Genomic DNA, 27,380 nt, shown 5'->3' with positions numbered 1-27,380 from the left:
ATGTGAGCTGGCACTCTGCCCAGTGTCTTTGCAGTCACCTTGAACAGGCTTTTGTGGTTTAAACCATAAAACTTGGGGAATTACACAGCACATTCAATGCTAGAGGCTCAGATTTCAGAGCATCTCAGAAAAACTATGAAAAATATCCAGCACTGTCTTCATGTAAAATACGGAGAAGAGGGTGGAGGGGGGGGGGGGCGGAGGGGTGGTGGGGGGGAGGTCTGGGTGAAGGGTAAATGCTGCACTCATGTGGGGAAAATGAGCAGCGCCTCTTTTTTTATGGAGTCATATGACAGGACATGCGCAGCATCATATGATGCGTTCATGTGCTCATAGAAAGCTCCTTCCTCAGAGAACTACGGTTTGAAATGCAACTCAAAAACAAAATCGACTATGTATTGAGGATTAACGCATATAAAAGCAGGAAGAATGCCAAAAAAAGAGAGAAACAAGTCTACTTTGAACTGTAAAAGTGAAGATAAAAAACATCTGATTTGGCTACGTTTCCCGCTCTCGAGACTACAAAAAGGTCACACAGACTTGGCTCTGTAATCACGTTATTTCCGATAGCACTTGAACGCACCAGTCGACACTCTCCGAGCGGTCAGACGAGGAAACCACTGAAGGAATCCAGAAGTTAACCGGAGCCAAGTTCACATACCGTCAACAAGGAGGAGTACCGAGCTCGTCTTTTAACACAAGAAGAGTTAATTGTGAGTATTGACTCCCTAGATAAATATCCCCCTCCCTTTTCCCTCCAGACATAGTTGTTTGAGTTGTGGCGTTAGTTCACAGGGAAGCGGAACTAGCTAACTAGTAAGCTAGTAGCATACTAGCTAGGTTATCAAGTTGCTGACGGAGTCCTGGCGTGTTTACGAGCCTTTCTGACACTACAGAGACTTTTCAGACAATGTAAGACAACTTTAATATGCTATGGGAAACTTTTCGACACTTTTCGCGTCTTTTTTAAACTCTTTGATTTAGTTTGAAAGTGTTTTTTGGGGAAAGTTTGCAGTCATAACTGTGGCGTCCTGGGTGTGGGATAGTGCTTTTTTAAAAGCTTCTCGTTCAGCTGTAAGTCACCTGTTTATCAGGTGACCCTCGTTAAACAGCTGTTTGTGTAAGATATAAATTACGCTGGGAATGAAATTAAATGTTGCGGTCTAGGTTTTGTCCGGGCAGCATGATGTCATAGCCCCTCTTGCTGTTTTATTGTAAACAGGTCAGCAATACCAAAATAATAAATAAAGCCTCGACTGGTATTAGAATGTCTTAAATAAATCGTTTAAAGGCTTCATTGTTGTTTTGATATATATGTTTTATTTAGTTATTTTAAATACATAACATTTGCCAGATTGTCCTCGCATGAACGTCACTAAAAAAGTCATGTTTAGTGTTACAATAAATATTTTGGGAAAAATTGACCCTAAGGAAGTGATTGTCCGTTTTGGTTGTTGTAAAACTGGTCTTTAATTTAATTCCAAATGGCATTAAAAATACTTAAAGTCCTTAATCCAATGTGCCTTAAGGTGTAGGACCTTGCCCAAAACATTTAAAGTAAAAATATTGTCATCAGTGAGGGCAAGATTAGGGGGCAAATTTAAAAAAAAAAAAAAAAAAAGTTAAGGTTTTAAGGAAGGAGGATATGAACATATGATAGAAATAAGAAAAGACGTCAGTGTTGTCAGATGTGGAGGAACAGGTTTGGGTAGAAGAACAAGAAATGTTTCAGTGTAGGGGCTATTGTGTATTGTGTGACACTTGGTGTTGGTGCTGTGAAGAAACTGCAACATGAATGGGTATGTCCTCTCTGCTTGTTAAATTATCCTTCTTGTGGCTGTGAACACATGCGGTGTGGTGTCACAGTCTTGTGTTATTGAGTGTGAGCCGGTGTGAAAGTATAGGGCTTACTGTTGTGTGATGATAGGCTCATATTGCACAGGTAACAAAAAAACTAGTATTTACTGATGTGCGGCTTAGGTGTAACCTTCTCATCACTGTGTCATAAGGATAAATCAATACCAGTTATACTGAGGTCTGGTTTACTGGCACATAGAATTGATCTTTTTAGTGTTGACATGTTCATCTGCTCTTGTTGTGGCTTGATATTTCAAAAGAGAGCAATGTGTGTGAAAGAGTCCTCCTTCAGCGTTACAGATCAGTATCTTGCCAAGTCCAATAATCAGTTAGAAAAGCAGTCAAGCCTGTGTGAACCAAGTGCTCTCTTTCCAAAAAAAAAAAAAAAAAGCAGAGTCAACAACATTAAATCCTCTGAACTGTCTGCCAAGTAGACTATCTATTTTCCCTGTCGTTTTTATCTCAGGATGTTTAGCTGCTGCAGGTTTGAAAGGGAACTTGAAGTTCAGGGGTTATTTGAAAAACAAGAAAATGCCACTTGAACTTTAAAGGGGAAGAGGATGACAGGAGAGGAAGAAAAGGGAAAGGGAGTAAAGCTGTTTCCTGAATGTTGGTATCTGTTGGGGGGGCAGAGCTTTGTGTTTATGGCTAACCGGCTCTGTCCTTGACAGTGCAGTGTTTCTGAATCCCAGAAAACAAGCTGAAGTCTTTGCCTATGATGATCTTGATCTCACGTTACCTTGTGTATCAAAGTCTGTTGGAGGCTGCTATTACACCATATAATTTTAGTGCATCCTGTGACGCTGCACTGCATGAAGGTCACTTGATTCACGAGTCAGATATTGTTTGGATCGGATTTGTATCCGTTAAACCGTGCTGCAACGTAGCTTAGCTCATGTTGTGATCAGAATGCATTTCCAAATGGATTACTAAGAAAAAACACAGTGAAACCACATTTATTGCTCAAGCTGTGTCTGCTTCTGCCTGTCGCTGTGGTCGCATTCATGAGAAATGTGTCCTGCAGAAGGTACTATGTGGATTGCTTAGGGCCCTGCGGATCCTTAAAAATTCTTGAAAGGCATCAAATTCATTAATGTGAAAATAAAGCCTTAATTGGTATTAAATTGACCTAAATGAATCTTTCAAGTCTTAAAAATGCTCAAACATGGGAAGTAAGATATTATGAATTGTTTTTTCTACAGTTGCCTTGTAAAATCTCAACAAAAACTAGTAACATTTAAAAAAAATAAATACATTTTGGGTTAAATAATTTAATAAATTGCTTTCCTTAAACTCATCATGATGCGATCCAGGGAGAAACACAAAACCAGCCAGAAATGCCAGATATTTCCCACTTCTGTTGGTAAACCAAATAGATAATTTTATGATAACATAATATGTTGATTGTCTTCCATGCTGTCAGTCTAAAAATGGCCGTTTAATTTGTTGTGGATAATCTAATTATTTCACTGGACAAAAAAGTCATGTATGTTAAACATTTGGATAAAATAAAATTAAACTTAAGCCAAACTTAATTTCAAGTGGCATTTACTTTTTTGATTACTTTTTTGCTGCAATTTTTGTATAGTCCTGCTTTTACCTTCCTCTGACACATACAAACGTTTTATTCTGATCTGTTTCTTTTTGCTGTGCTTTGACTTATCTTTAATGAAGTCCTTTGCTTTAACTAATGAAAAGCACAGAAAAATGACATTTCACAACAAGCGGCCAGTCGTGCATTTCCTGCTCTTGGTCCACACAGTCAAGGCTTCACAGTGACACTTTCTGACATTATGTCTGTTCTGTTGTGCAAGATCATGAAATCTTAATTTTAATCTGAACGCTGAGCCTGCACACAGCTGACATCAGGACGCAACTCAGTTTTTGTAATCAGATGTGGGAGTTCATTTTACAGAAGTCACATGAGATCAGTGTAACGGAAGTATCAAGGCCTTGACAGTGGAGCCCTTTAATTTGAGATTCAGTAGCTGACACTGAGACTTTTAAACCACTTTATCTTGAGGAACCAAAGTTGAACTTGGTTGCATTTTGATGCACTTCATAGCATTTATTTAATACATCGCAGCAGTGTATTTTGTAAACTTTGCACAATGCTTTTAGCCAATTAAGTACCTGCAGTGCATCATCTCTGCTGTTTGACAATTTTTAAATCCACATCTGGTGATATTGGTTTGCATTATACATTTTCTTAGTATGTTACTATGTAAGACCTGTGTTCATGTTTATAGCATGAGATGCAAAAACTGCAATGAAAATCATGATTGATTCTTGTTTTTTTTGCCTATTCCCTTGGTAGATATACTTTATGTCTGTAAAATGTGATTTGAATATTTACATACAATTCAGTCAGTCAGTCAGTCAGTCATTTTCTGTAACCGCTTGTCCTCGTAAGGGTCGCGGGGGGGCTGGGGCCAATCCCAGCTGTCATTGGGCGGAAGGCGGGGTACACCCTGGACAGTTCGCCAGACCATCGCAGGGCCGACACATATAGACAAACAACCCTACACACTCACAGTTACATACAATTCAGTTCTATGTAAAAAAAGAAAATCATATGTAATGTGAATGATTTGATAAGTTGAGCCATTCACTGTTTATTTCACTCAGTTAAAACAATCATGCATGTGTCACTGTTAAACTGTTCATTTTTGATTAATGTATCGATTTTCATGATTAATTGATTGGCCGTTAAGTTTATAAAATGTGTGAAACATGCGATCATAAATTCTCACAGCCCAAAGTGACATCTTCAAATTTCTTCTTTTGTCCAACCAACAGTCCAAAATCCCCCAAACTTTTATTCACATTATTTATTGTCATCAATGACAACAAAAGCAGCAAATTCTTGAATTAAGAAGCAAATTCTTGAATTTTGAACCGGTAAATGTTTGACATCTCTGCTTGAAAAAATGACTAAAACTATTAATCGACTAATCGTTGCAGCTTTACTGTGATGCTGCCATTTTAAAACCAGAATAACATAAACTGACGTGTTAACACCCTCAGAGTGTCCATGTTATCTGTGGATGCTCTGAAGAGAACTTCTGTTGAAAGGCATACCTTTTAACATTGCCTTTGACAGTAAGGTGCCTTTTAAACTCTCACCAACAATTTTATCTCGTTTAATTTTATTTCTACAAACTTAATTTAACTTCTCATTCTTCTGCTCTGCTGTTTTTTAATGTCTAATTTGTACTGAAATTAAATTTTAGTATTGAATTTAACTGTGGTAATGCTTTGCATACTTCTGCCAATTACCCACATCCAATCTCATTATTCTGATTTCTATTTCTATTACGGCTGAGCCTCCTCATCCCCGTTCCCTCGTTGTTAGCATACACTCTGCATGCCACACTGCAGCTAAGCTTTACACCAACAAGGAACTGCTCTAGGCTCACAGAAGATAGTTTTGCCTCATCATTGAAACCGATTTGTGTTTCCTTCTGTATGTGTTCAGACTCCCAACGCTCCTCCAGGGGCAGGAATTGAGTCTGATTTGTTTAGGGTTTGCATCTCCTTTTTCCCTTTCCATATGAGTGACATGCACATTGATGTTCTTATGTAGTTAAATGTTGAGCCTTTAAGTGTGCTCTCCATGTTTAAGATTACATAGTGATGTAGTAGTCTAAAACAGTGAGCTCTGACTTGTACTGTGGCATTATGTTGTGGTGTAGCATGAGGCATTGAGACACTGACCCTGATATACAATAAATAAAAGAAAGAGACAGATATTTCCCTTAAGGGGTGTTGGTAGAGACCCGCTAAAGACGGGGAAATTGTCCCTGATATCAGTTCATGTTTTTTTTCTTTCTAATTTTAGATCTTGTAAAGTTGATCTTAAATGTATTTTCAAATGGCATATTAAAAGTCTTAAATCTAACTTGCCTTTTAATCTGTAAGAACACTGTTTGAAAATTCACATCAGCAGGTATGTTGTTATGAGATTCTGTATCCTGAATATTGATATCAGTATTGGTCTCAAAAATGCCATATCTTCTAGGCCATAATAGAAATTGTCTTTAACCTATTTTCTGTTAATTGGTTGGCAGTTAATTTATTTTGCTTTTGGTCTTGTATGGTCAGAATATTTTTTACAGCTGTAAAGCTTGGACTCTGATTTATTTGAGTCACAGAGCTTTATGATAATCGATGCCCTCTGTGACCTTTTGAAATCTGCCCTTCTTCCAGGCCGCGGAAAATCGAGCTTGGTGCCACGGGGGGAGCCTCCAAACAGGAAAGCAGCAACATGGAAGACATGACTGTGGAACAGATCACCATGAGGGCCAACCAAGTGACGGACGAGGTACAAAGTCACACAAACACAATGATCCCACTTCAATTCCTCTTTCTCTCACTGTGGGTCTGTTAGTGAGAATGAAACTTCCTTAGAGGGATTTTCTGCCCAAAATGTTTTCATATCAAATGCCAAAACCGTGCAAGCTACAGGGAGAAGCCTTGTGTTTGCAACATACTGAGGATACAGATGGACCGGGAGGAAGTGGATAATGTAGCAGGAGTGATTTGGGAAGTTTGTATAATGTCTTTATAGTGTTTTTTTTTTTCAATAAAACTTTATTTTAAGGGGCAATAATCTCTGAATGATTTAGAAATAATTCTCTTGGACATTTCCTAGAAAGAAAAAAAACATATTATTGTACTTACCGATGCATGTCTAAATCATTAATTAAAATTAATGAATTGAACATAAATGCACAAAAGATGAGCTGAACATGTAAAAATGTGAAATTTGCCTGCAGGCAAGCAAACAATTCAATGTAGGTGACAAAGTTTACACTGTTAGATTAATAACACATGAATATTTACGTGTTTAATTTGAGCTTTGCCTCCAGGCAACATCCCAGGAAAATATTTAAAATCCCCCTGCTCTGAATTGCGGCGCTACCTTATTTTAGTGCTACTGTGAAAACCATTTGAATTCACAGAAACTCATTTTAAGCTGACCACCGCCGCTCTCTGTGGAGGATGAAACTGGCACCTTTTGACCAACACCTTTCAGCAATTTGATACTGAAAAGGAAGCATCACTTTAATTCATGACAAAGGACTAATACGTGTATGCTAATTATCCACAATCACGCAATCGGGACAATGAATTCATCTCAGATGTCAAACAAGTCCTGCAGGGGTTGAGAAAGCAGGAAAGCAAATGATTGAAATGTCAAACTTTTCCCTTATGACTAAGAGTAAGACTGGATATTTAATACCACTTTCATGCCTGTATGCTAAATATGAAACTGTAGTCAGCATGCAGTTAATTTAGCATAAAAGCTGGAAACTGGAGGAAACAGTTAGTCTGGCTATGTCTTGAAATAGAAATAATCTACCTGTACCTTGAAAGCTCACTAGTTAACACAAACGAACATTAGATATATTAGATGTATAAACTATTCCTTTAAAGCTGTATTTTTTGTTTAAAAAATTGTCCCGTCTCATTTGTCTGGCATTGCCAGAAGAAATAGTGTTTTTTCTGTTAAAATTTAAAAAACAAAACAAGAACAGCCAATGAGCACCGAGGTGGGACAGACATGCTGTGTTTATGCTGTTATCATGCTGTTGTGAAGCGTTATCAAGCGTTATCAAGCGGTGCACCGGATCCTTTGAGGAGCAATAACAAAATAGGCGAGTGCTACAGACAAGATAGACGCTGCTATCAAGGCGGTTCTTAATCAACTTTTCTCAAAATCACCAGATATTTTAATTTGTTCAGTAGACTTAAAATGACATTATGCAAATACATTGGTCTCTAGTGATTGTTTAGAGACAATTAACACGACCATCCCACCCCAAAAGAAATCAGTTAGTGGAAAGCGAATATGGAAAGGCGTGTTACAAGTTGACTGTCTTTCTGATATTAGTCAAACATGAGACAGATCATTTGTGGAAAAAAAAAACATATTCCTCTGTCTCCTTGTAGTGCTCTTTTGGCATTTGCAGAAAACCACCGCATGTGAACAAGAACAACCGATCAGAGCTGAGGAGTTGCAAGCGCAGCTGTCACTGCTCATGAACTGTGGTCAAACTGTCAAACTTGGCAGCACTGATTAAATGTAAATTATATGGAAATATAAAATATTTCGTTACTGCATTGCCAATTTTTCACCTCAGATGTTTTCAGAAACATATTTCACTGTATTGTTTAGCTGTAAAATGAGAAACTTTGTGACCCAGCCGCCCTGCTCTGAAACAGCCGCAATAGATACTAGCAAATGCCATCAGAAGCACTATGAAGAGGAGGAGAAACATTAATTTTTCACAAACTCTGTCTTATGTAATACTTTATGGATTTAGTAAGTTTAGCAAATATGACTAAAAGTTATTTTTGTAAAAGTTACCAATTGTGGCTTTAATGTTCAAAGTGCAGTGACTCAATCAAATGTATGTTCAGTTTCATTATGTAATTTGTGCATTAGTAATATTTAAATATTTGATTTAAAACCATAATTGAAAATATTCTAGATTTATCATTAGTGTGATGGAATTATCATTTAATCCATAATCATGTTGACGACAGCAGTTTTTGGCTTAGTTGTAAAGCCTTAGGAGGGCAAAAAATACACACACACATACACAATCCTGGAGTTGCTTCTAAATACAGTAGCATTGAAAGAGCAGAGGGTGGGTAATTAGATTCATTGCGTTCACAGTTGATTATTAAGCTAAGCATTAATAGGAAGTGTGTGAGGCTTTACGCCTAATTTAGCCTGATAGCTCGCTTTCCCCTCTGTGGTTTTGACAGTTTGAATGTTGTCAGCTATATCTAAGCGTTTTATTATCAAGGAGATAATTGTTTCATCAGCACTCCGGGGCATCATATGATCAGCCATCTGATTCAAATGGAGGCAAATTAACTTGGTCTAGCTGGGCTCATAGCTGCGCACTTCACCTTCTTGTAATTTTGACTGCACTAATTGTCTTTGTATTATTTTCTTTTTTTTTTCTTGGCTGTGTTTCTTCTCTTCGTGTGTGCTTTCTGACTTAACATGCTCTTTTCTCTTTTTCTCTTTCGTCCTCTTGCTGCTGCCTGGTTGACTTAGCAGATCATAGAAAGGACAGGGCATGGGAGGGTCCTTCTGCTAATGCTACTTCTCACTCTGGCTTTCGGTAATCTCTCATACCTGAAACACAAAGAGCATGGCCGGCAATGTATCAGGGCAACATCGGAATTTGTAGCGATAAGATTGTTTTTAGGAAGTCTGACACAAGCTGTCCTCTTAATGTCAGTGCTGTTACCTGTGTCCAGTAGTTAAAATGGCTTTGGTTTTGTGTTTTTGCAGTAGTATAACACTAATGCATGTCCAAAATGCCTTACATGTAGCTTGCAGAAACCTGCACGTGTGTCACCCAGCTATAATTACATTTAAGCCATCCCAAATAAATGACGAAAAATAACATGCCATTGTCTGTCTCTCAAAGATCTGTCACAGCACCCCAATCTGGAAAATTTGGCAAAGACAGCGATTTCTGGCTTAATTAGCCAAGTTCAAGGATTTTAGGAGACATAACGTAATGTTTATCCACCCAAGTGATGTTCTGGCTAAGCCAACAAAAACCTGGCTGAGCTCAACACAGCTCTCTCGCCAATTCCTTGTTTGTCTGTTTCTCAACTCGCTGATTAATGTATTCAGAGCAAACATAGCACAGAGAGAATGAGGAATCGCATCCCCACTCTCTATTGTTAACAGTTCATTAGTGATGGTAACAATAGAGTCATGCCCTGAGTCACTTCCATGCTTTGCTCCTTTGGATGCTCTGCTCTCTGTACAGCACCTTCTATTAATAGTGGCACAAAAGGCGTAACTCACCTGAACTAACTGCATTCCTGTTCTTAGTCAATTTTTTTTTCTTTGTGTGTGCATGTGTGTGTTTTTGTCTGTGTTGGTATCGATTGTTAGTCATTTTTGTCACTTGATCAGTGAGAGCTTAGCCCAGGAACACTGTAGTCACGTCCCAAATCTGCACTGCATGTTAATTGTAAAAAGGATTTGGTATGTAGTGTGTTCACAGTGGAGAAGTGACAAAATGAAGCATACTCCAACAAGTCATTATGCATACTGAACACTGATTATTGGATGCGCTGAAACTAAAGATTACATCAGAAAAAGGAAAACATTTAGTTTATTGTCAGATAAGCTAAAAAAAATCACTAATCACAATCATGATTGCGAGGCAGCAGCAAAATATTTGGCATTTTTTCTTCTTCTTGAATAATAACTTAAACTAACCAATTATTTCAACTAAAGAAAACAGAAGATATAATAAAAAATGTTTAAAAATAATTGGCAATATGTATATCCGAGATATTTTAGTATTGCATTTTTCATTTGATTGTTTTTTCATTCCATTTTTTATTTTTATTTTCAATTTAGTTTATTTTAAGTTAGTTTCCAGTGAGTTTGCTTGTTTCAATGTACTTTTTATAGTTTAAAAGTTTTTTATTTGTTTCAGTGTTATTTGGGGTTTTAGTCAGGGCCATGATTTAAAATGTTCAGAACAGGAACAGCAGCTGACTCACAGTTGTGTAGACATCCCTGTCTAAATACCTCCTCATGCTTGTGTTGACAAATTTGGCCAAATTGACAAGACTGCAACTAAAGATATTTGCTGTATATGTTTTTAAATTTTGTTTTACTTAGTTTTGTAAGTACACTTATCTTTTAAGTTTCTGTTCTTTTGTTAAGTATGGGTTGTTGTTATTTTTAAATTTCAGGTTATTAAAATGTTTTGCCATGCCTAGCATTTTAGATAACTATAATAAACCTAGTGTATATAATATGGACTAATACCATCAGTGTTCATTTCTCTAAGCTTGAATAGTGTTAAGAGCTCAAAGTGTAAGTTGATTTGTCAAAAAAATTTCTTTCAATAATTAACTGATTATCAAAACAGTGCCAAGCAGTCCCTTGTTCTTAATTGTGAGCATGTCCTCTTTGCATTTGTCTTGTAAGATAGAAAAATGCTCTGGTCATTAAAACCAAATTACTGGATCTTAAATTAGATAATTCACTGTCGTGGTCTGACCGGATTAATTACATTGTCTCCATAATGGGAAAGGGCGTTGCAAATTCAAGGAAATGATGTGCATTATATGTTCCATCTTTTGTTGTAATTGGCGATGTTCGATCACTTGGTCTTTCACACTTGGAGCACTGCTCAGTCAATTTGTAAAATGGAAAAACATTTTTAAACAAAACTTTAAATTGAACTGAGCAGCCAGATGAGTTCTTCATTGTTCTTTCTGTTCTAATGTATTTGAGAGGCACAAATGATAATTATGGATGAACTTGTGAAGCAAAATTCAAATCTTGTATTCTGTTATTCATGCAAAATGTCACTGGGAATAACACACCACGCTGTCTTTTATGAAAAACTAGTATACACTGTTTTTTGTCATTGTCATAATACACGTCAGCAGGGGCCATCTGGTGGTGCCATATCCACAGACAAATTGTATTATAAAAAATGTTTATAGAGTTCATCTGCCTGAAAAATCAAACCGACCAGAATCAGAAAGATCGCTAAAACAAAAATTGATTAATCCCATGTAGATCCGGTTTTGGTTATTGCAGTTATGGAATTTTTGTCATTGTTTTCATTAATCTGCTCATCTCTTGTTTTATTCACTAACACCTCCTGCTTTTTCTCCCCCTCCGCAGTCACTGGAAAGCACACGGAGGATGCTGCGGATGGCAGAGGAGGTGAGACTTTGACAGTTTGCTGCTGCTACTGTCACAAAAGCACAATATCATCTTACACATAGCTGTGTAATGATGACCAGAAAGCCCTTGGAATTTTTTCATTTAACTGATTTTTATAGCAGAGTCTTGTAGCCACAGTTAATTGTTATAATAATTAACTGTTAATGTGAGATTCTGATTCTAAAGTGGTAGTATTTCAAGTCATAGTCTTACAAGGAAAAGGTTGCTCCTGATGTAAATTAACTTTTTTGTATTTATAATTATGCTAGCCTGCCAATTTTAAAATTCTGGACCGAGCCATCATCCTAATTAATTTAATTGAATATGTACAACCCTGGTGATTTCACTTCATTACAATACATAAATTTGAATTATAATCTTTTCATTGGTTCTGAATGTGTGTGACTTTTGTGTTTTCAGAGCAAACAGACCGGCGTCAACACCATGGTGATGTTGGACCAGCAAGGAGGTAGATACACAACTTGAGCAGTGCTAGTTTTAACGTACTTGTTTAAACTTTTTGTTCCTCTTTGTCTTTGTAGCAAAGTGTGAATGCTAATGTTTCAAAAGTCCCCCTTAGTTATTGTTGGACAATCTTCATTGATATTGAAAGGAAAAGTACTGTAAATATGTAATGACATATCAGACTAGTGCTAATGCAATCTAAAAGTTTTTTTCTAAAATGCACTAATATACACATCCTCAATGTACAACAGATTGCTTCCTTTTTTTTTTTTTTTGAAAGTTTATGTTGCAGCTCAACCGGATGTCATTGTGCTATGATAAAGATTTCATGCAAAGTCATTATTTCAATAGCCTTTGCATTTCAAAGAACGATTTGAAATTTAACTGAGCAGGTTTCCTGTTTAGATTTTTACAGAAACACGTTTTTAAGGCAATCAATATCGTACAGTGACGCTCTCAGTGATGTATTTGCTGTTATATAATATTTAACTTTAAGGACAGTTTAAGGAATTTGTGCTAACCTCTACTACTGCATTCACATGGATTAACGCAGACGGTAAATCAGAGATAATTTCAGTGGACGAGAGCAAGACTGTAAAATAAGGTGAAGCCAGCAGAAAATACTGGATTTATCTCTATAATATGTTGGATTCATGTTAATGTGTATTCGATGACATTTTAGTCAAACACACTTCAAATTTAAATAAATTATCAATCAATATTTTTCTAGCCCCTCGGTAGTGCCCCTAAGGACCCCCCCCCCCCCCCGGCGCCAGACCCCCTGTTGGCAACACAGGAATTATATGATCATAATTTCAAATCCTTCTGAGATATTGCATAAAAACCTGACACATGGCAGGTAGGCGGCACTGAGGTGGAAGGGTGAATTTATGTTTCGCAGGGAATTTAGTTTTAGGTTTGCAACATAATAAAAAGAGAAACCTCTATTTTATAGCTGCATGCATTACTATAATGATTGCATCAAGTAATAAGCAAGAAATCATTTTCTAAATATTCCTTTCTTTGTAAACAATGCGACACCACAGCAACATGTCTTAATGCGTGTTTGGTTTTGCTGTCTTGCCATTCTGGCACACTGTTGTTTGTTTTCCCCATGCCGTCCAGAAGGTGTTGTCCGCTGCTTGAATCCATGTGAATGCAGCATAAGCACTCAGAAATCGTGTAGTGTGAAGTAATAAAAAAGATCAGGTGGTAATAGAGTTTTTTTTTTTTTGTTTTGTTTTTTTTTACATATGTGCACCAAATGTAACAGAAACATTTTAACAGCAGCATTTCCCTGCAGGAGTTGGTTTTTAATCTGTGTGTGTGTATCAGTATTGGCTAGGATGATCACAGAAATAATCTTTTAATTTCTGTAATGTGCATCCTACAATATTGGCTAAAATACTGTTTATTATTGGTCCTTAGTTTTTCTCAAGGCTAATTATTTGTCTATATTTGTGCTAAAATTGTTTTAATTTGTTTTTTTTTCCTGTAAAAAGATATGCCTTCACTGTTTTAGAAATGTGCATGTATAATTACTTGTTGTACTGCATTTATGTTCTTTGTTTTTTGTTAATTTCATCCAATTTTTTTTACTGTGGCAGTGACCCAGTTATTGACCCAATTTAGGAATCCTCACAGGGATCGTTAAAGTTTAATTGAATCTTTTCTAAAAATGGATAAATAAAGGTGATGCACTAAACAAAATTAACAATAAGGAAATCTTCTGGTGTAAAAAAAAAAAAAAAAAAAAAAAAAAGTACCTAGATATAGAAAAGGGGGGAGTGTGACGTGGTGCGTGGTTCCTGCGTGTGTGTGTGTTGCAGATCAGCTGAGGCGTGTGGAGGAAGGCATGGACCAGATCAACCAGGACATGAAACAGGCTGAGAAAAACCTGACTGACCTCTCCAAGTGCTGCGGCCTCTGTGTATGCCCCTGTGACAGGTACGCTGTACACGCAGAGCTTCTTAAGCCTCCACATCTCACTTTTGTGTTATCATGCTTTTCGCTACTTTTTGTGTGCTGTGCTTGTATGTATCGTGATCATTTTGGTCGAGTATTTCAATAGTCATTTTCTCAATCATTTGACGCACTTCTAAAGCTTGGTTAGGCATGAAACTCTCCTGGTTTAATTAAGAGTTGATCAGCTATGTTTGAAAAATACCTGATTCTTTGATTTAAAAATCAAGATACTAGCTTATGTGCATTATGTGCACAGTATCGTGAACATTGAGTGTAATTTTTGCCACCAAAATAAGACCTCACGTCAGCGATTTGGTTCTCTTCCTTTCACAGAAAAAAAAACATTGCATGCATACTACTACGTCATTGTAACAGTAGTTTATTAAGTAGTTTGGCATTTTAGTTGTCAACAGCAGTTTAAAGGAAATTTTCAAAATAAAAAAAGATATGTATTATGCATTGTGATGTTAAAGGCTATGATGCTGATAAGGCTAATAATACAGTCAGCAGCTTGAATTAATTCACTTTTGTATTCTGGGTCAGTATTTGTTGAATTCAGCAACTGTGATGCAGTGTTTTGTTCCCAACTGCAACAACAAAGCTTTTTGAATCCCTCTACTGCTCTGATTGGCACCTCTGCCTGGCGCCTTCTCCACAGCAGCAACATCTAATGCTCTTGGGTGTTTTGGTATTTAGAGATGGCTGCCAAGCCAAACTCATGGTCAACGTGTGCTTTCTCAGAAACTGAGTAGAAATGATTGAAGTTGTGGCCATTCCATGCACCTATAGGATTGTTTTATTATCCAGCAGTTTCTATGTTCAGTAACACTGAGCATATCAGTAAAAGAAAAAAGTAGGAATAAAGATCTGGAAAAACATTTCCAGAAACCAGCGCCTTCTCCTCTCCGCAGCTCCATTATCTTGGGATTGAGCGCTTTCATGACAACACTGAGATCTGTGTGATACCACATGAACTCAGCATGAACTATAAGAATGATATGGAAAAAAAGAAAATACAAAGGTGCCTGTCAAATGTGCCTTTTATACTCAAAAGATTGAGAATACAATTTGTGAGCATTCCCAGTTGTTTTGAATGTTTTAAGAACGTGTTGGTGCTACTACCAAGTTCAAACATCACGTTTGTTCTGCTCTGTGCTGAGCATAGTCCCATCAAACTAAATCCATATGCAGTATTGGTGTGTGTGTGTGTGTGTGTATATATATATATATATATATATATATATATATATATATATATATATATATATATATGTATGTATATATATATATGTGTATATATATATATATATATATATATATATATGTATAGTAAGATTATATCTGGTTCTAAACACGAAAAAAATATCCCCAAAATGCTTTCACTCTGGAGAAGAGGATTCTTTGATGAGTACCGTAAGATAAGGTATGGAATATTTTTTGACTTCTTGTGATTAATGTCTGTTACTGTAGTAATAGCCAACTTGTAGCCGTATTAAAGTTTTAAACCACACTAGATCTCCCCGGTTTGTATTGACTTTACATTTTTCCTCCAGGGTGACGTCTATTGAGCATGACTCACGATACAAGCGTACCTGGGGTATTAAAGGTGAAGGCGAAGTCGACGCCAATGGCTCAAAAGTTGTCTCAAGGCAGCCCTCAGGTGTTCGCAATGGCCAGGCTGGCCAGGTGAACGCCTCGGCGCCGTCAGGCCCGTACATCAAGAGGTGGGGGCCTGGACATTTTGCTTTCTTAAGAACCTTTTACTACAATGTTCGTTTAAAAAAAAGATCTAGTCTTCAGTGCCAGTTATAAATGACACATTGAAACACATACAACAGTTGTGGAAAAAAAATAGAAACTGAGTTGACATCCACAGGATAACCAACGATGCACGAGAGGATGAAATGGAGGAGAATCTGGATGCAGTGGGCAGCATCATTGGCAACCTGAAAACTATGGCTCAGGACATGGGCAACGAGATAGACAAGCAGAACAAACATATCGACCACATCACTGAGAAGGTTAGTCAGTTGTTTTGTCCTTCTAATCACGCATTTTAATTTACCTTCGGCCAAAACTCATTTTATCGAAGGGAGCTTGAGCGCATCATAGTGTAACTCAGTACACTTCTGGTATTTGCAGCCACACGCTGCCTATGGCTAACGTTAGCTAGCTTTTTACTTCTGCTGATATCGGCACAGATTTGTTGTTCACAACGAAGCTTTATCAGGGAAACAATGGAGGCGTGTCACCTTGGAAATAAATGTCTCACAAATTGCAAGTTAGTTGATTAGTTGATTTAGGAAATTGTGTTTTAAAAAGCTAGGGAAAATATCAAGGGAAAAAGAATAAAGGTTGGGGAAAAAAACTATATTTATAATTATCATAATTACATATTCAAAATTATCTAATAGAATTAATATATTTTTAAAGCACTTTTCTAAGTGTTGTTTACCTTGTTGCTTTTTAATTTATTTATTTATTTTTTTTTTTTTACTAATTTCTGCTTTCATTGCTCATTGCCTTCTTCCCATGTTTTTAAAATAAATTAAGCCAATTATCTCAGGTTTCAAAGGGTTAACCAACAACACTGGTTTCAAGCTCTGCTTTTAAGCCTGTGCAAAATGAACATGACACCAGTGGGCAAACATCGGCACAACAGCTGATGTGCGACTGATAAATCAGTGCATCCCTAGTTAGAAGGTTAGAGCACGTTATGTAGTTCTGCATATATATATTTTTTTGTGTGACTTCCACATCCCTTTAAACTATAAATGCTAATGGGTGCATTCAAATTAAAGGTGCACTGTGGAGTTCTCTTGTAAACATTATGTTAAATAATAATAAATAATTAAATAGACTCATTAGCATTTCATTGATTCATATGTACACCATTAAATACAAACTTTTTGGCATTTCTACATTTTCAGCAATTTTGTATACTGCTTATTCTTGATTCATTATGCAATATTTTTATAAATGGTTATAGTTATTTAAAAGGGTTGTATCCCCATAAGCCATTCAAAATGTTTAATTTTCTTTTTCTATACACATTTATGTGCAAATAAAGCTAAAATAAGCAAACACAGCATTGCTCACCAAACTGGTAAACATATTAATATCCATTTATTAAAGCTTCCGCAAAGCTGATTTTTTTCTCTCAGAGTTGGAATGCAGCATAATTTGCATCTGCATTTGCTTGATAGCAGTCTCTTCGTTTCCAACAACAGGTGTATTAACTCCACCTGCATTACCGTCACCTGTGTCTAGTGAAATAGTATGAAAAATTCAACCAAAAACACAACCAAAAAAAAACTCCACAGTGGCCCTTGAATATTTTTGAAATGAATTAAACCCTTTAAAAGGTGAGCAAATTGGTTTGATTTCTTTTAACCCAATGGGAGGAGGCACATAAAAAACACATGGCCCAAAAAATAGCAAGAAATTAGTAATAAGTTACTGGAAAATTACCAGGAAATTAAATCCAAACAAAAATGGAAAAGTAAAAAACAAAAACACACAAAAATGACCCAAATAATAGTGCAGAAAATAAAAAAATATGTGTATTTTCTTTTTTTTATATGATTTTAAGAATATAATTAGAATGATCATGAATATAGCTTTTCTCCACTTTTTCCATAATCTTTGATCATTTTGTAATAATTCTTCCCCCTTATTTAAAACCATTTTTATTCCGCATTTAAGTTATTTCTTGCAATTTGTGGGTACTTTCTTACCAAGTTGGTCGTAGTCTTTTCCTCATTCTTTTGAAAGAAATCCAATTTTCTTAGGTTTCAAAGGGTTAAATAGCTTGTGAGACGCATCTGCACGCAGCATAAGAAAAGTAATGTAGATCTATATTTCAAAGGGTAAAAGTCAGTGAAATTCAAAATAAAAATAGCATGAATTTTTGGATTGCAACCCCCTGTTGACCTCTTTGTTTCTTTCAGGCGGAAATGAACAGACATCGTATTGATGAAGCAAACCAGAGAGCCAACAAGCTCATCAACTAGACAAGGAATCCTCTTTCTGTCACTTACATCCATAAACCTTGAGCCTCTGTCACCACACTCATACACACAATGCATGTATTGTGCACACATGCACAAACACACAATCTTTGACATAAAAAATGAAATTCGGCCAGAAAGAATATCTCTGCCAGCTGCGCGCTGGCCCCATACTGCACTCTGATGTGTATATAACAAACATTTCTACATTTAATAAATTGGACACCACCAATATTACTCTTTGACACGTTTTCATAGTCATGCTGGACTTTGAGAAGCAGGAGGGCATCAGACACTGCACCAAAGATGAAGTGACTGACTGCCTATCGCTGCTGTTCGATACCAAATATGCACCAGGCCTGTTGTATCATATCATATTATATTCACAGGAAGGGAAGTCAGGTCAGTTGCTTTTCTTTCTTTATTTTTGCTCTGTTTGCCTTTCTCTTAAAGTCAGGGACTATCAAGTGTCTCACTGTCTGTGTGCAACTGGTTTGTATGAATGACGTCACAGGTGCTCATTGGCTGTCTTTTGGTGATATTCAGCACGGCATTAATTAATGTGTCACCCTTCTGTTGGTCATTTCTTGATACTGTTACATCTAGTTTAATCATAAACATCAACTTTGAAACAAATTCATCTTCCTCAAATTCCTACTGGTTCACTGTGTAATTAAGTTTATTATATCGTGTATTGTTTTGAGATAAAATTGCTATTTAATAATTCTTTATCAAGCAGAAATGACTTGCGAAAAAAGTTTTGTATTACTTTGTTCTCATCTCATTTATGCCATTTCAGATGAAAAAGCTATTTAAAAAAATATTAAAGATGCTTTGGAGTGAGTCATGGTGAATTCTGTCATGCTGTAATTCAAAGCACCTACCCCTGAGTCAGAGCAACTTAATGTTTTAAACTTCCTGGCTGATGACAAGTCAAGGTTGTAACTATTTGCAAGCAAATCGTGAGGCGCTGAGCTGGTGTAAGAATTTAATATATACTAGTAATCACTTGTCCTTCCAAATGTGAAGGAGAGTCAGTAGGTATCGTGAGGAATGGGCATCATTAACTTCTCCAAAGCAGCTAGTTTATTTTATAATAACACTGCATATGTGAAGCATAACGGTGGTTGAATAACTTTAGATTGCCATCAGTAGATTAACTGCTGTACTTCATATTTAGTGTTTCTGGCTGGTTTTCACTTTTGCCACAGTGTTGATGTAAATACTGAAACATATTGTAGCTGTGTATTAATTGCCTGTAGTCATTCTGTTAATCTAATTTCATTCTTCTTTCTTCGTCACCTCCTGGTTAATAGAGATTTATAGCACCCGAGAGGAGATTTAACAGCCTATGCAGGGTTCCTACACAACTGTGGTAATGTGCGGAAAATTAATTTCCTCAAGTCTCATAATTGCACAGTCTGTAAAAGTATGAAAACAAATGTTCAGTTGGGAAACACACGGCTGTACATTGTTTAATCCGCTATCATTTCTTATATTGGCTCACTGGGCCATGTTCATTACGGCATGTGCAGCAGTTTTGTCATAATGCAAACGACCTGGAATGATAAAAATGAAAGAAATTAGGGACCGTTCACTACTTATGAGAGAAGAGGGGTTGCTGCAAAGAATTTTGTAAGCATTGTGAAGGGTGTTATGTCTTTTTTTAAATTTTGCTAAGGGGATAGACACAGCTTTGAATGGGTGTATTTTGCATTTATTTTAAATACTCTCAGAGCCCTAAAACCTGCAAATGGGTTTGAAATAAAGGCTGTATACAGAGATGGACAACATGTCCCTACTTAGCTCTCTTGTGCAAATTTTGCAAATCATTTAGAGCTAGAGTCTGAGCAGTAACAACCTCTGCTGTGGTGGAGTACCCACCCCATACATCTCTCTGACCAATCATGAAATAGCGCCATTGATTGTGAGCACACAGACTGGCGCCCATAGCCAGCAGTCATAATGCCAAATCCCCTTTTTACAGCAAATTTTACAGCGTCAAATAAAAATCAAACCAAACTTTGCAGAAAAACGATCATTTCAAGATCATCTGGATGGGATCTATCATGTCGTCCATATTTATATACAGTCTGTGCTATGAAAGGCGTGTTTTCTTAAAAACTCCAAAATTAGCCAAAAACTGTGGAGTATGGTTATATATGATGGAGGGAGGGTCATGCATGTATCAATAACTCAGGGAGTCGTAAGGAAAATTACTTGTAGCTCTGGGGAGGACTATGAGAAAGAAAATGAAGTAACATCCCAGCCACCCCCCTCTTTCATAAATAAAGTACAGTCCCTTAGTCTGACAAAAAATACATAGAAATGAGAGAATGTGCAGGAACCCTATCACTGCCTTAAAGATGATCCATGGTTGTGTTGTAACAGCCATTGTATCACAAACGGCTCCTCTTGAGTCTGTTCTGTAAATAGCCAGTTTTCACAGCAGCAGAATCATAATATCTGACGATGGAAAGCATAATTTGTTTTGTCGAAGCTGTAGCCAGGCTGAGAAATTACTGCTGGCAGCAAGATGCAGAAGTATACATGTAAATGAATGATGTTTTAAGGAGTAAACGCAGAAGCGGGCTGAGTCCTGGCGGGCTTTGTTTAGGCCTCGCTGTGCAGAATTGGCTAATGATAAAGTAGTACAGTACGCTGAAAATATCTCGTGTGCATCTTCTGGCTTATTTGTTTTGAAGAAAAGTGATAATTTGTATGCTCTGCTGCAGGCGTACACCTATTGAGTTTGTAAAGATTGAAATGAACTGTTATTCAGGGCTTTGTGTTGCTATAAGTGATCATCCTGGGCCTGTTACTTGTCAGTTGAGATCTAATTAGTGTAGCCTGAGGCTGACTCGCTGTCTGGAGGCTGTTTATTCATTGTTTTACCAACAGCCACTGGAATGTAATTCTAGCGGTTTTGTCGATTTTTGAATATGTTCATAAGCAGCTCATCCTATCTGAAATTAGCTCGGTTAACAGATTACTGTTCAACAGAGTTAGAAAAAAAGCCTTTTGTTTCACACTTGCCTCTGTTAAATTGTTTGTATTCAATAAATCTATTCTGAAATTTATTGTATTGCACCTTTTAATGTTGAAACAATTAAAAGGACATCAGTATTCACTGAAAAATCTGCAACAAAACATTAATTATACAATTTAGATTAAAATGTCAATAAATAAATCCAGCTGGTATAGTTTCACAAGTTTATTTTAAAGTTTATTCTCTCAAAATGTATTTGATAATTAACATTTTTTTACATAGCTATAGAGTACAAAATGCAGATTAAAAACCACTGAACAGAAAAGGCAGGTAGGACGGAGTGGTGGAATAAACTAGGTGGACTGAAGTGACAGCATAGGAAGTGTCTGAGTTACTGTAGATATAGTGACCAATAAAAACAAGACTAGAGTAAATGTGATGCAAGTTTCCCAAATCATTTTGAGGTGTGTTTATAATAATAATAATAATAATAAAAATAAACTACTTGTGTAAGTAGCGTAGATGGGATGTTCTTCTGACCTTCTTTATTTCTTGTTTAAACGGCCACAAGATCACAGGTAAAATAACTTATTTGTTCCTTTTGTAAATGTAAATAGACAGAGTTGGTCATAATGCTACCATATTTCCTCTTGAGCTGAACGTTTATCTTTCTGCATCTGACTTCCATCGTTTCATTGAGGTCACTTGCGTTGGGTCGTAGTTCAGGGACAGAGCCCACAGTACAAGGCAAGACGGCAGTGGGATAGTGTGTGTGTGTGACATAATTAACATCTATAAATGCAGTTTCCATATACTGTACATACTCTATGTTCCCTGTACGTGTACATCGGTTAGAATTTCTTATTCGAAAATGGCTTTGTTACCAGATTCTTTTTCTCCTGTACATTCATATTAAAGACACATTCCCTCAGCTCCCTGCTGCTACCGTATCATCCTCGCGTTAGATAAAGGGCATGCCTGGTCCTGTTGTGTGGTTTGGAAAAGTAGTCAAGATTCAGCCGACCCACAGCTTGTCCTTGACTTTGGCTGGTACTGAAAAACCTGTCAAATGGTTCTTTACCTGCTTTTATAAGAGCGTCTGCTTTAAACTCAAGTGGCTTTAACTTGACACTCCACATTTCTAATAGATAAAATCTTGTTTGAAATCAGAGGGGTATTTCATAAAGACAGATTACTAGTCAATCCAAGCTAAGACCCAGAAATTAAGAGAATTTATTAGCTGAAAATGAGGGGAGGGTATTCAGGGAAAAGTAAATCATTATTATTATTTTAAATTCTGTAATTCTTTCAAATTATTCAAAATATAGTTCTCTGGATATTTTCCTAGCTAGTTTCCATATTTTCCCATGATAATGACATATTAGAGTGCCTTAACTGGTATGCACAGTTGCATGTAAACGACTTTTAATTTCCATTAGCTGTTCATTAACAGTTTAACAGATTTTTTTTCCCAGAGTAAGGGCAAAAACTGGAATATTTTGTGCATGTAAGCGTAATCAGTGTTACAACTAATCTGCCTTCAATTTTTTTTTATGCCCAAAACAACTTTGACTCTTAATAAGCAGCATTTTTAACATATTTGTTCTTTTTTTAAATGTCACTCAAATACAAGTAAAGAAAACAGACTTTCTAGATTTCTGGGTGTCTCTTAAAAATGCAAGAGGCCCTGCCAATCTGAAAGTATTTAACAGTAATTTTACCATATGAAGGCTTTTGTTTCATTGTCAAAACCAAGTATTAAAATCCAAATGATAGAGAACTTTAGTTTCTAAAACTTAATTAGGGCCAGAGCATGAGCCATGCGAGGACCATCTTGGCATGCAATGAATAATTATTTTTTCTGTCAAATTAATTGCATTTTTAGAAGTCTAAACAAACTCACGAAACTTGGTATGCATGTCCGGCCTGGCTTTTTTATTTTTATTTTTTTTTTGGTGGTTTCAGACGTGCATGACTTCAGCCTCGCCGAGCAGCAGGTTGTTCTGTGTGTGTTTCAAGATAAAATGCCTTTTATCAGCAACTGATAGGATTCTGTCTATAGAGTTGGTGTCAGGGGGCTTTTGTTTTGAAAGGGAAGCTGGGAAGTTGGAGTAAAACAGCCGGCTTTGTATTTCCTCATCTCTGTAACAGAGAGAGACGTTTAAACTGCAGTATAAAGTGGTATAGAGTCAGTATAATCATCTAAACACCACTTCACTGTCTATCTCCGCTGACGCACGCGTGAAAAATCGTCGAGCCACCGTTTCTGCAGCTGCGCTGCAGCTGACACGCAGCTGACACGCGCTGCTCGTCACTCGCTTCTGACACCGGTAATGATGCAAACGTTAGTTTAGCTCAATAGTAAAGTCAGGCGGTTGGTGTTCTTGAGATTGGTGGGTCAATTCCTGGTGTGTATAAAGTTGTTTTTCTTTGAACTGCTGTCCAAACAAGAGTGTGAAATAGAGCGCAGAATACTTTCACGCAGTTGGGAGGTTTGGCTTAGCGGTGAGATGGTGGTTACATTTAGAAAGATTTTGTGTTGGAGGCTTTCCTTTGAAATGAATACGCAACAGTACAAATTATGCGGCTGACGGGAAATGCAGAAAATTATACAAGACAAGGAAATAACTGTGTCACAAACAAAAGAACAACACTAGAATATTGAAACCTGTCAGTACTCTCTAATGGACAAGTCTGTTACAATATCACAGTTTCTAAATTACCTCAGATTTTACTCTGACATTTCTTCACCGATATTCCTGTTTTACCTGATTTTTCAGCCAAAATAATATATCACTCAACTTTATGTGCATCACATGGAAAGTCGTTGTTTGTTGTTCAACAGAAGAAGTGGTTTAGTGGATAAGTTAGGTGGATGGTGTTCCTAGGATTGGTGGTTCGATCCCTGATATTAACAGAAGAATTTTGGAGACTGAGCTGAACCCAAAACCAGCACAGAGCTGAAGGGGACGCCAAAACATAAAGTTGGGTTGAGAAACAGGACGCTGGGGGAAAGACAAGAAGTTAGGTGAAGAAGACAGGAGTCAGTCAAGTTGCAAGCAATTGGGTTGTGAGACAGCAAGGATAGACAGGAAACAGGAAGTTGAGGTGAGAAACAGGAAGTGGGGTTGAGAGATAACAAGGTTAGTAAAGTTACCATAAGTTAAGTAATGAGACAGGAAGTTGAGTTGACAGACAGGAAGTTGAGTGACGGATGAGAGTATAAGAGCTGAAATAGGAATAAGATATTTTTATTTTATTTATGTCATAAAATATGATTTGACTGTAGATTTATACAGTTTAGACACTGATTGGGATATTGCAGAACAAATTAAGGCACGTAAAGTTAAGTTATATATTTGGCTGATAAATCAGGTGAAGTGGTCCTGAAACAGGTAAAACCAGTATCGGCAGTGACGTCTATTGAAATCAAGCAATATCGGCCTGACTCATATATCAGTCGAGTTTCGACAGACGTCACTGCCGATACTGAATTTTGCCTTTCGGCACCATATGACCCTTATATTAGCAGAGCAGACAGATATTAGCCGATATTTTTTAAATTTTATTTTATTTATATCATAAAATATTTGACTGCAATTTCATACAGTTTAGACACTGATTGGGATATTTCAGAACAAATTAAGGCACGTTAAGTTGAGTTATATTGTTTTGGCTGATAAATCAGGTAAAATGGTCCTGAAACAGGTAAAACCAGTATCGGCAGTGACGTCTGTCGAAATTAAGCAATATCGGCCTGACTCATATATCATTCGAGTTTTTGACAGACGTCACTGCTGATAATGAATTTTCCCTGGAAAAAATTTGTCGATTATCAGCCTGACTCATATATCTGTCGAATTTCGACAGACGTCACTGCCGATACTGAATTTTGCCTTTCAGTACCATATGACCCTTATATTAGCAGAACAGACAGATATTAGCCGATATTTTTTAAATTTTATTTTATTAATGTCATAAAATAGCATTTGACTGTAGATTCATACAGTTTAGACACTGATTGGGATATTTCAGAACAAATTAAGGCACTTAAAGTTGCGTTATATCATTTTGGCTGATAAATCAGGTGAAGTGGTCCCGAAACAGGTAAAACCAGTTTCGGCAGTGACGTCTGTCGAAATCAAGCAATATCGGCCTGACTCATATATCAGTCACGTTTTCGACAGACGTCACTGCCGATACTGAATTTTGCCTTTCAGCACCATATGACCCTTATATTAGCAGAGCAGACAGATATCAGCCGATATTTTTTTATTTTATTTTATTTATGTCATAAAATATCATTTGACTGTAATTTCATACAGTTTAGACACTGATTGTGATATTGCAGAGCAAATTTAGGCACATAGTTGTGATATATAACATTTTTACAAATTCAGGACAACTTCCCCTTTATTTATCTTATTCCTATTTTCACCTCTTAAAACTTCAACCTCCTGTCTCATTTCTTATCCTGTTGTAACCTGACTAACCTACCTGTCACTCAACCCCACTTCCTGTTTCTCAACTCAACTTCCTGTCTCACAACCTAACTGCTTGTAACTTGACTGACTTTCCCCTCTTCTAATCTAACTTGTTGTCTTTCCCCAAACCCAATTTTATATTGTCAGCATTCCCTTTAGCTCTGTGTTAGCTTCACATTTAGCTCAATTCTCAAAACTGACTTGCCCGAGCTGAGGCTCGAACCACCGATTCACTGCTCTCCAGCCACTTTACTTATCCACTAAGCCAGTTGAGTGATACATAGGTTTTGGTCTGCGGTTATTTGAACGCAAAGTTGAGTGATATATTGTTTTGGCTGATAAATCTGGCGAAGTTGTCCCGAAAAAGGTAAAAACCCAGAGTATCAGTAAAGAAATGTTAAAATAAAATCTGAGGTAATTTAGAAACTGTGATGTAATAACATACGTTGTCCATTAGAGAGTACTAGCACGTTTTAATGTTCAAGTGTATGGTATTTTGTTTGTTTGATTGTGTGTGACACAACCGTCTCCTTGTCTTGCATATGAATAGTTTTTGCCAGTTCTGGCGTTTTCGCGTTAAATTTTCGCCGTGGATGTTATCCTGCTGCATAAATGTTTATCAAGCATGGCTTGAACGCCCCATCCCCAGCGTTAAAACTGACCATCATACCCACTCAGCCAAACTTCCCCGCTCGTTAAATCCATCGTCATTCGTGTTTATATTCTCGTTTGGACAGCATACTTTAAAAAACACCTGTCCCGACGAACATGACACGCTCCACCCACCCCATGCACTAGCCACCTGATCTGCCCACTGAGCCAATATTTTTGTTTCTTGTCGGCGTTCTGTTTACCTATTGATCTCAAAACCTGAAATATTCGTAAAGCTAATCCAACTGACACTTAGACCCGTTTCACACAGCACGCGCATCTACAGAAATGGTGGCTCGCTGATTTTTTTTACGCGTGCGTCCGCAGAAATAGACAGTAAAATGGTGTTTTGATGATTATATTGACTCTATACCACATTTTACTGCAGTTTAAAGGTCTCTCTCTGTTACAGAGATGAGGAAATACAAAGATGGCTGTTTTACCCCGACCTCCCTGTTTCCCTTTCAAAACAAAAGCCCTCTGACAGCGTCTCTGTGGACAGGATCCCATCAGTTGCTGATACAAGGCATTTTATTTTGAAACATTTACAGGACCATGTTGTGGGCTGTGCAGAAGCTTGCACGACTTCATAAATGAGTGGAATTTGTGCTTATAAATATGGGAATACAGAACTCATAGCATCAGGTAATTCATTTACACGAGTCCTGGAAATACTACATCATGTGAAATATCTCACTCCAGGGTCCAAAGATCTGTAGATTTCAAAGTTGTTGAACACCAGCTTGCATTTTTGGCATCTTTAGCAGTTATTATGAAAAGAATGAAAGTTCACATTACTCAGACAGGACATGAACTGTAAAATTTCTGATAACAAGTAATTAACTTGAGTCTTGCAGCAGTTTTATAAAATATCAGTTTTGTCTTTACATGTCTATTTCTTCATTTGAATTTATGTCAAACCAGACTTTAGGAAACAGATTTATCTTGGTTCAGTTTGTTAGGCTCATTTCAAGTTAGGCTTTTCTGAGCCACTTTTATGAAACACCCCTCTGATGTATGCCAACATTACATTTTTCATATTTGTGTCCCTACGAGCCAAAGTTGAAGACAAATAAGGCAGGTCAAGTTGGTCTTGACTGAAGGTTCAAGAATATCACAATAGCACCATATCAAACTAAAGTAAAACATACTTCATGCATCTGTGTAGATATACATATATATATATATATATATATATATATATATATATATATATATATATA

The 27,380-nt window shown here is 36.9% G+C and overlaps 1 protein-coding gene across 3 annotated transcripts; it reads left to right on the top strand.

Annotated features, from left to right (window-relative positions):
- The first annotated feature begins 570 nt into the window (after positions 1 to 570).
- Positions 571 to 21,113, top strand: LOC121953222 (synaptosomal-associated protein 23-like). 3 transcript variants are annotated; one of them, XM_042500180.1, is made up of 8 exons: positions 571 to 713; positions 6,067 to 6,181; positions 11,552 to 11,593; positions 12,014 to 12,062; positions 13,888 to 14,005; positions 15,577 to 15,747; positions 15,900 to 16,044; positions 17,974 to 21,113. In XM_042500180.1, exons 2-8 carry the CDS (start codon positions 6,125 to 6,127, stop codon positions 18,034 to 18,036), a joined length of 645 nt encoding a protein of 214 aa, XP_042356114.1. In that variant the 5' UTR covers positions 571 to 713; positions 6,067 to 6,124; the 3' UTR covers positions 18,037 to 21,113. The 3 variants fall into 3 exon arrangements, with proteins under 3 accessions (XP_042356114.1, XP_042356113.1, XP_042356112.1); XM_042500179.1 differs by lacking the exon at positions 571 to 713 and adding an exon at positions 777 to 912; XM_042500178.1 differs by lacking the exon at positions 571 to 713 and adding an exon at positions 1,763 to 1,799.
- The last annotated feature ends 6,267 nt before the right edge of the window (positions 21,114 to 27,380 follow it).

This window comes from Plectropomus leopardus, chromosome 14 (assembly GCF_008729295.1).
Source record: "Plectropomus leopardus isolate mb chromosome 14, YSFRI_Pleo_2.0, whole genome shotgun sequence".
Taxonomy (NCBI): Eukaryota; Metazoa; Chordata; class Actinopteri; order Perciformes; family Serranidae; genus Plectropomus; species Plectropomus leopardus.
This window is presented reverse-complemented; position numbering and strand designations above follow the sequence as displayed.